Source organism: Manihot esculenta, chromosome 9, assembly GCF_001659605.2.
Source record: "Manihot esculenta cultivar AM560-2 chromosome 9, M.esculenta_v8, whole genome shotgun sequence".
In the NCBI taxonomy this organism is placed as follows: Eukaryota; Viridiplantae; Streptophyta; class Magnoliopsida; order Malpighiales; family Euphorbiaceae; genus Manihot; species Manihot esculenta.
Genome location: NC_035169.2, coordinates 32,197,614 through 32,207,155, shown reverse-complemented (window position 1 = coordinate 32,207,155; position 9,542 = coordinate 32,197,614). Strand labels below are relative to the sequence as shown.

The 9,542-nt window shown below is 31.3% G+C and overlaps 1 protein-coding gene across 2 annotated transcripts; it reads right to left on the bottom strand.

The window, feature by feature from the left end:
• Positions 1–989: 989 nt before the first annotated feature.
• LOC110621985 (leucine-rich repeat receptor protein kinase HPCA1) lies at positions 990–6,655 on the bottom strand. Of its 2 annotated transcripts, none has more exons than XM_021766306.2 (19): positions 6,266–6,655; positions 5,749–5,869; positions 5,570–5,641; positions 5,348–5,422; positions 5,177–5,248; positions 4,922–5,083; positions 4,755–4,829; positions 4,568–4,639; positions 4,387–4,458; positions 4,219–4,287; positions 4,048–4,122; positions 3,880–3,951; positions 3,653–3,787; positions 3,106–3,575; positions 2,869–3,021; positions 2,631–2,770; positions 2,322–2,541; positions 1,868–2,103; positions 990–1,778 (listed from the first exon to the last, which is right to left on the bottom strand). In XM_021766306.2, the coding sequence occupies exons 1-19, from the start codon at positions 6,348–6,350 to the stop codon at positions 1,272–1,274; spliced, it is 2,883 nt and encodes a 960-aa protein (XP_021621998.1). In that variant the 5' UTR covers positions 6,351–6,655; the 3' UTR covers positions 990–1,271. The 2 variants fall into 2 exon arrangements, with proteins under 2 accessions (XP_021621998.1, XP_043816392.1); XM_043960457.1 differs by having other exon boundaries at positions 6,422–6,654.
• Positions 6,656–9,542: the final 2,887 nt, after the last annotated feature.

The window sequence follows — 9,542 nt, the reverse complement described above, 5'->3', positions numbered from 1 at the left end:
ATGTATTTTTAAACGACTAATTATTTAATTACTCCTATAAATTATAAGTATTTTAATAGTTTGCATTTCAAAATTATAGGGCGTAAATTAATTATATTATGAGATAATAAAAATTAATTCAAAATAATGACAATTTAGATATTTCATACATTAATATGGCTTAAATGAATTTAGAAACCGAATAATCTGCATTTTAGATAGATAAAAAATGCAATCCAAGACTTAGCCTGGTGGAAAGTGCATCCTGTAGTCTTGAAAAGTCGAACCTTCTGTAGTCTTGAAAAGTCTAAGGTTTGACTCTCCCAACCCCTATGTCAAAAAAAAAATAGATAAAAAATGATAAATTAAAATTGCGTTGGTTTACATTGTAATTTTTTGCTTTTTATTTTTTATTTTATAAAAAAATAAAAATTTTATTCAGTCATTTTCATTTTTATTTTAAAAGTATTTTTGAAATCGAAAAATTAAAAATCACAAATATTGATTATATTTTATAAATTCTATTAAATTATTATATTTTTTTACAATTTTTATTAAATTATTAGTAATAATTTCAAATTTTTATTTTTATTGATAAATTCATTTTTTAATATATATTTATTAAATTAATTTATAAAATATATTTTTATTTTATTACTGTAAAAAAAATTACTATTTAACTTTACTAAATAAAACTCATTAATTAGCTTATTAATTTTAAAAAATATATTAAAATATATTTAGAGTCTTAATAAATCTATTAATTAATTATTTTATTAATTTTAATTTTTAAATATTTTACTATTTAATTCCTATAATATAAAAAATTTACGAATTGATCTATTAATTTTTATATATTGAAGAAAAATTTCCTATTGGAGTTTCTCTCTTATTTTCAAGGTTGTAATTACAATACAAAATCTCAAACTTAATAATATAGCTATAATTAAAGAAAAAGATTATTACATATATTCAGTGTACTATCTCATTAATTCATCCAATCAAAATCATCACAACAAATCAATAATTTTATTTAAAAAATTAAAAAAAAACCTTAAAGTTGCCTTACATTGCCATGTATCTAATAATTTATCATTAAAAAAATACATATAAGGCATACTAATTGGGCATATTGAACAAATTCAAAAACAATTTTCATGAGGAATAAAAAAAAATTATAATGAAAAGTAGACCTAATGGTAATAGGACATAGTTTTATCCTAGCACAGTAGCACACATATATGTACATATGCGCAGAAAGAAGGAAAATTTCAATGGCAAAGCATGTGATGCTACTTGGGTTCCACTCTTGTGGGAGGTGAGTAACCTCCACTGTAATCAAAGCCATAGAAATCACTAACATCCTTCTTAGTCACATCATTGTAAGGGTGGCTAGGGGCTCCTCTTGCAGTTCCAAACTCAGTTGCAGATGAAGAAGCTGAGGCTGAGTTTGTGTTCATCCCATCATTTTGTAGTATAATTTCTATTGCCTTCACCACTTCACTCATTGTTGGACGTTCTGCAGCTGATTCTTCCACACATTGCATTGCCAACTCTAGAAACCTCCCAAACGCAACAAGATTTCCAGAGTTTCTAATCACTGGATCCATCATTCCCGTCAATCCATAGTGTTCTTCGTCATTCTTGTCTATTGACTTCCGTACTTCGCGAACAATGTATTTTCCTTTCACGATCGGTTGCTTAGCAGTTATCAGTTCGAGCATTACTACGCCGAAGCTGTAGACATCACTCTTTTCTGTTAACTGTTGGGTCATGTAATACTCAGGATCCAGGTAGCCCTGCAAATAAACAACATTTTGCATACGAACATTAATGTTGCTCAAAGTAAGAATTAAAGGGTATGTTTGGAAATGTTTCATTTACTAACCAGGGTGCCCTTAACTTGTGTTGAAACATGCCCCTTTGCACTGTCAGATACCAGCTTTGACAGGCCAAAATCTGCAACTTTTGCAGTTAAATTTTCATCCAGCAGAATGTTGGAGGACTTGATATCTCTGTGGATTATAGGAGGATCTGCAAGCTCGTGGAGGTATGATAGTCCTCTAGCTGAACCGAGAGCAATGCGCAGTCTCCTCTTCCAATCAAGATGAACCCCAGATCTCCCTACAGTGCATTTTGTGCAAATAATTTCATGTTAAATGTTGAATGGTATTATCAATTCAATATATATGTGATTATTAATGGAGCATTCCTGGAAATGAAACCACCATCTCTTTTCTTTTCTATATTACATAGCAATATTGTATATGAACTGCCAAAATAATGAAAATGTAGAGCTGTGTTCTCAATTTGGGGGCACAGCTGAATCAAAGTGGATATACCTGACAGGCTTTCCCTGAGTGTTCCATTGGCCATAAATTCATAAACCAGCATTTGTTCTCCTTGTTCAAAACAAAAACCTAAAAGACCAACAAGATTCTTGTGATGGACTCTGGATAGCAACTCAATTTCAGTCTTGAACTCAAGAGCGCTGTGCATTGATCCTTGCTGAGCTCTTTTGATTGCCACTACTTGCCCTTCAGGAAGCATTCCTCTATAAACCTGCAGAGGAAGTATAAAATAGGTAAATCAACAGCAGTAACTTAGAGCTAATTTTCATTTATCATGACAAAAATCTTAGAAATTTTTACCTTGCCATAGCCTCCAGAACCTATCTCATTATTTCCAGAGAAGTTGTTAGTGCACTTCTTAAGTTCAACATAAGAGAACCATCTTGCTCCCTTCAATTGTGGTGCTCCTCCACTGGCCTTTACACTTGGAGTCCAAGATGCTGGAATCCATAATATATATGTCAAGCTATTTCCTTTGGCAGGTGCACTAGTGCAACCTGTATTAAAGGCAATAATTAAGGTCTCAAGCATCACTTACAGAATGGTCTACTCAATCCGAGTGCTTTTTCTGCGCGTTTCTTTTGCCGAATTGCATATACCCCCACTCCAACAAGGCCCAGAACTAGAAGGGCACAGCCAATACCTATTCCAGCAACTGCAATAAAGCTGATAGAGGTTCCTCTATCTTCATCTGAAACACGTTTGTGTTGTCCTTATCAATGTAATGGTAGCACATACACTACAATCATAACCGACGAAGCGATGTACAAATTACCTGGGAAAGGATAAGGAGATGCAACAAAAAAATAGGGTCCAAACTCTCTGGGAGGCTTGTAGGTTTGATTACTCAAGTCAAACCCAATCCTCATAATTTCTGTCCTATTAAAATATTTTCCACTAGGCGGAAATAGTGCAAGCTGCACCTGAAGATAGTCATCAACATTGTAAAAGGGGTCCTGAAGCAAAACAGAACCAGGTGCGAGGCCCAATTTTACCCAAAGGCTCATCTCCAGCGATTGAAACCTTTTCACATCGGATGAGTCCTTGAAGTAGGGTGCTCTGAAGTAAAATGTCCCTGCATAAGGATAGGCACATTCACATCTCTGAGGACTGAGCTTCTGTCCACCAGGACATTGTGTTTTTCCACATTCAGCCAGGCTAGTGGAATAAGCCTTAGCAATTGGCTGCTGGAATTGACAGTAATTAGTATCTGGGAGAGCAGAGCACACTGGATTTCCTTCAAGTCTGATTACAGGATCTTGGTAAGTGGAAGACACAAACAGAAAAATTATTGCAAATTTTAGGTCCATGAGCTTTCTTACATTAGTTTACTCGTGTATTTAGTAGTTATTGTCACAGAGGAAATGTTATTGTTCTGCAGATCTACAAGTTGAAGTTTTGGACCAATGATTTCACCCATGTCTAGTTGGCCACTGAATGCATTGTTTTTCAGCAACCTGCCAAGGTTTTAAAATAAATTTATTTTTGCTACACTGAAATTTTGTTTAGCAAGCTCAATTAAATGCATTGTGCTCAAGATTAAACTCACACTTGCTCTATCTGCTGGTAACTGAAGATTGTTGATGGTAAAGGCCCTTGAAGGTTTCCGTGTTTTATAACCCTGCACACCATTTTGATAGCAGAATTTCTAAATGAGACTAAACATAACCTTACCATGTTTTTGGATGTTTCACTTTCTGACCTAATGAAGACTTACAATGTGGTCAGAAATGGTAAGGTTGAGAACCATGCAGGAGCTTCTGATGTGACAAAAAAGTTACTGCTAAGGTCTCTGAGAAGATGGTGTATTGAGCAAGATTCATTAATATGACAATGAATAAGTCGAAGACAATTAAACCGGAAGGTAACTTCTATGGTATTTACTCACACATAATTAAGCATATTCATTCCAGTTAAGTCCGGTAAAGGGCCTATCAGCTGATTATGTGCTAAATTCCTGGTAGAAAACATATTATATCAAGGGAGAAGTTAACCACAAACCAACCAAAATCCATGTCTTGTGCTAATGTGTATGCACTTTTGCACAAGTACTCACAATTCAACAAGGTTTGTGAGATGATTTAAATTTGTTGGAGCTTCTCCTGTTAAAGAATTCCTATCAAGTCGACTGCAGTAAATCAGATTAGTCAGCATCCCAGTAAATTCTATGGAAAATATAACTACTTGAAGAAAACGTTTAGCCAATGAAAGATGAAACCGGGGCTTATTTCACTCACAGAACCTCAAGGGTCTGAACTTCTCCTAATGAATCTGGGATAGTTCCATTAAGTTGATTTCCATCAAATAATCTGTTATTATAGAATCATAACAAATTTCAAAGTTAGAGCATACCCCCCTCCCTCCGGAAAAAAAAAAGGAGGAAGGGAGAGAGGAAAACAAAAATCTCTGGGTAGTCAAACTTACACATGTATTAGTATCATATCATGGCTGAAAAGTTCGGGGGGAATGGGGCCTGAAAGCTTGTTCTTGTTGAAATGGCTGCAAGTTCACAAAACTTTAGCTATTCATATGGTGCACATGAGTACAGTTGATTGGTCTCCACTGATAAAGGGCTGCAAAAGTGTACTTACAAGTGCTTAGCCTTTCGAAGGAGGTCAAGGCCTGGGGTGAAGGGCGTTGAAACTGGGATAGGTCCTGTCAATTGATTGTCTGCCAAGTCTAGCCAGTAGACTTTGGAGAGCTTTCCCAAAGATGGAGGGATATTGCCTGTGAAGTTGTTAGAGTTGAGGGCCCTGTAAAAAGTGGTGGTGTTAAATCAAACGAATTAAGCATAAAAATTTCCCTGTTGATTCACATGATTGTTTTACTACTTCTAAAACTCTTACAAGAAGTATAACTCAGCAAGATTGCCCAACTCATTTGGAATACTGCCAGTGAAGCCACAGCCAGCAAGGATTCTGAAAGATGAAAGAAAATATGCATACAGCAGTTTTAATCATGGAAGAATTCAGGTATGTGGAAAATTAGACCAAGAATTGTAAGTAAATGGATCTTACAGGATGTTCAAATTTTGCAGATCTCCTAACCGTGGAGTTAGAGATCCTGTGAGGTTTGGGTTAAATGACAGGTCCCTGTAATAAAATAGCCTCTCAGCTTGAACTTTCAGACAGAATATTGCTCAGTCATATAATAATCTAATTCAATTAAAGCCTGGAATCCTTCAACTTGTTCCTGTTATGTAATTTTTCAGTTCAAGGAAAAAGTAGAAAGGAACTCACAATGATATCAACTCGGTCAATCCCCCAATATCACCAGTTAGCTTCCCTTTAAGACCCATGGTTGACAACCCCCTAAAAGAGGAGGAAGAAAACATGATAATTATAGTGAAAATGATGAAAGAGAATGAGATCAAGAAGATCATGATTGATGAGAAAAATTTGAATTCTGTAAAACTCACAATGCAGTGACCCTTGAATCCTTGCATTTAACTCCTTCCCAGGGTGTTCCACATGGATCTCCACTGTCCCAGCTCGGTGGAACATTTTGCCAAGCATTTTTCAGAGACTGGAGAGCTGCAGCTGCATCACCAGAAAGAAAAAGAAATAAGGATCATGTAGATTTTCAAACAATCTGAAAATTTGTTAGTACTCCACATAAATATCCATTTTCAATGTGCCCCATGTCTGATGATGCTCTGTAAAAACAGAAAAATATTTTGATTTGGATAGTTTTCATAGAACACACAAGACCACCATAGCTTTCTCCTCCAAGTTACTGCAAGCCTGCAAAAGGCCATAGCTACGCCTACAAGACTATCACACTACCACGCTATTCATCAAAATTAAACTTTCCTGGGAAAATGCAATCACTCATAATAACAACAACAACAACGATGCACTCTTTTTATTCGGGTAAATTCCCAGTTGAGAAAAGAAAGCTACATTTGATTAAAACAAAGAAGATAGATCAACTACCGTCACGAGGGTCCGTAGATGAAAAGATGATATGAAACGCAGCAAAGAAAACTAGAAAGAATAGCAACAGGAAGGCTGTAGCCATAGCAGCAGGAATTTAGCTGCAGAATGCTAAAGGCACTCAACAAGCTAGAGACAGTGAAGCCAAAAAAGGACCTTTTACTCAAAGACTTGAACAAGAAATGCCAGCCCGCCTCATTTTCGTGGAAAATCTAGGTGGGTGAAGAAGGGAACAGGATTACTTGCAGGGTAATGAATTTGTTTTGTGTGTAAAGACAAATGTGTAAACGAACCAAAACGAACGTAAGTCTTGACTTGACCTGCTTGAGCTTCTTGCAATCAATGTTTCTTGTCTTAGAGGTGACTATAATAGCTATCCATTACCACTAATGCCACAATTAGCAAACTCACAACCACCATTGTTATTATTGTGGCCCTCATTATCATTAATCTCTTTTTGTCTTAATCAGACTTCACATACTTGAAAATATCATTGAGTTAAAATGTTAAAATGCTCATTTTTATTTACCATTAACTATATTATTTCCTATAATTTAATTACTCGATTGATCTGAAATACGAGATTAATTACATTTCGAAAATAACATATCAAATCGATTTGATTTAATTTTAATTTAATAGTTAAATTTTAAATTTTATTTTATTAATTATTAATAATTAATCTATACAATTATTATTTTTAAATAAATACATACGACTTTATGATTAAAAGTTGGCAAGATTAAAAATTTAAATGATAAAACTAAAATTTTCTTGAAAATAATTGGGTGCACTAAAAATAATGCTACACATGGGCACGCTATACATATGTTTCACACATAAAAGAATAAAAACATAATAATCAATTAAAAGTAAATCTTGAAATTGAGGAAGTAGGGCATGACAAAAATGAAAAAGCAAACAATAGGATCTATGCTGTAATGATCATTACCATTTACATGCAAAAAACAGAAATGGAATTGTTTTGTTCTATACTCCGTTCCAAAAAATATGTAGCAGACAAATCGGATTGATGAGATACTAGTTTAATTAATTCACTACAATAATATATTAAATGAGCAGCAGAATATGAATTTTGAAATAATATTATTAAGTTAGTTAATAATTATTTTTAAGAATTCGATATAAATTAACTAATAGCTAAAGAATTTTATGATTTCTATGAACACTTTTAAACCGGTTTTTGTTGAACCGGATTTATTAGGTAATATTATTTTGATTTTGTGATCAAATTAAAACCTTTGAGTATTTTAATTATGATAATGATGTGAACCAACAATAAATGCTAATATGTGATTTCAAGAGGTTTAATTAAAAAACAAATCGAGGAATCAGATTCGATCCGAAAGTAGGAAACGAAGGTAATAAATAAGAGTAAAGAAATCAACGTTTGGAGAGATTAAAGGTATTATGGCTGCAAACTGATGTTTTAAAGAGATGAAAAAAGATGATCATTCAGTTTGGTTTAGCAAAACTATGTATTTGATGCTGTACAAGGTAAATCTGTAGCATGTTCTATCAAATAAGATAAAATTGCTTTGATTTTGGACGGACGCAAAGATAATTAACTAATAAATGTTGAGTTAATTAAGTCACACTACACTCGATATATTATAACAACACTTACAACACGTCGAGATTATTGATATTCGATCTAATTTTTTATAGGTCATGTTCAATGGAAACCGATCATAATAAAAAAATTTTATTGAATCGAAATTAAATAATCGAGAACATATATTCAAATTTGAGCATAATTTATGTTTTATATGATATCAAAAATAAATAATATAAAATAAAATTTCAAATCCTTACTTTTAATGAAATTATTTACATAATTATTAAATTTCGAATTTTGAATCTCATTAAAATCGGTGCTGACCAAAAGAAAATTATTCACAAGCAAATTTGATGAGTAAGAAAAAAGAGAGATTTTTGAAAGTTTAAAACCTTTTTATAAATTTTACTTCCTTAAAAACCTCCCTTTCAAGCAACCCAAGTACTTTACAACCTCATATCTTATCATAAAAGAATTTCATCCCAAGTGTGAACATCTAAAGAACACTTTTTTTGAAAAAAAACAATAGCTAAAATTATGTTTTTTCATAAATATATTTTTCTATTTCAAATTCGGACTCATAATATAAATTACATTTTAAAAATTTAAAAATAAAATAATTATATTAGAGATTTAAAAACTTAAAAATTAAAATGAATTGATTAATAATTTATTTATTGTAAAAATTAAAAATTTAATTTTATAAAATATAGAAACATTTTAATTAAATAATATTGAAATAAAAATAAATTATTATTTTTTTAAAAATTTTAAGTACTTAAACAGTAATTCTCCTAATAAAGTTTGACAAAGATGGGCCAACTTCTTCACCTTGTACGATGTCAACATAAGCAAATCAGGTTGCTTCTCATTCACTTATCTTCTTCAAGCTGTCATCATGTCTGCAGGAATATATCCTTTTTCTTTCAAAACATGCAATTGTAAGTGCCAGTGTGCAACTGCCTCTGCTCGTTGGTGGACAACGGAAATAATAATAATAATAATAATAATAAAGAAAATCTTTTGAGATATTTTGATACGGTGAGTATCGATGTTCGGTTAAAATCAAATTGAATTATGTTAAATAAATTAAAAATTAAAATTTTAATATTTATAAAAATAAATTGAATTAATTTTAATTAAAAATTAAATTAAATTGAATCGATCTGATTTAATTTGATTCAGTTAAATTTAAATTTTTAATAAATTTTTTATTCTTTATATTTTATTTTAATATTTTAAAATTTAATTAAAATATTTTAATTTTAATATAATATAATCTTTATACTATTAAAAATAATATATTATTATTACTGATCGATTTGATTTGATTTTTTTAATTTTTTTTTATTAAAATTAAATTAAATCAAAATAATTGAAATTTTTTAAAATTAAAAATCAAACCGAATTAAAATAAATAAAAAATTAAATTAAAATTTTAAATTAATTCAGTTCGATTAATTTTTTTTATTTAAACCAAATACTGCACACTCTAACCTTTTATAATTTAGGTTGCATATGTAAATTCTCAAGCGAGAAATTGTATAATAAAATTGTGATAACATGCAAATTAACAAGATGAAGATATTCGTATAAAATAATTTTTTTATTAAAAAATTGTTAGTTATATTTTTCTTTAGAATTCATTGATTTACTTGTAGAATATATTATTTATTTATATATGCTATGATTATTGAT

What these genes read in the sequence shown, in the direction of transcription:
- LOC110621985 (XM_021766306.2), bottom strand. Translation starts at nt 6,350, where the DNA reads ATGGCTACAGCCTTCCTGTTGCTATTCTTTCTAGTTTTCTTTGCTGCG. An exon ending in CTTCGAAAGGCTAAGCACTT is followed by an intron (nt 4,830 to 4,921) that starts GTAAGTACACTT and finishes GTGAACTTGCAG; the next exon opens with CCATTTCAACAAGAACAAGC. An exon ending in ACTCAGGGAAAGCCTGTCAG is followed by an intron (nt 2,104 to 2,321) that starts GTATATCCACTT and finishes AATGCACTGTAG; the next exon opens with GGAGATCTGGGGTTCATCTT.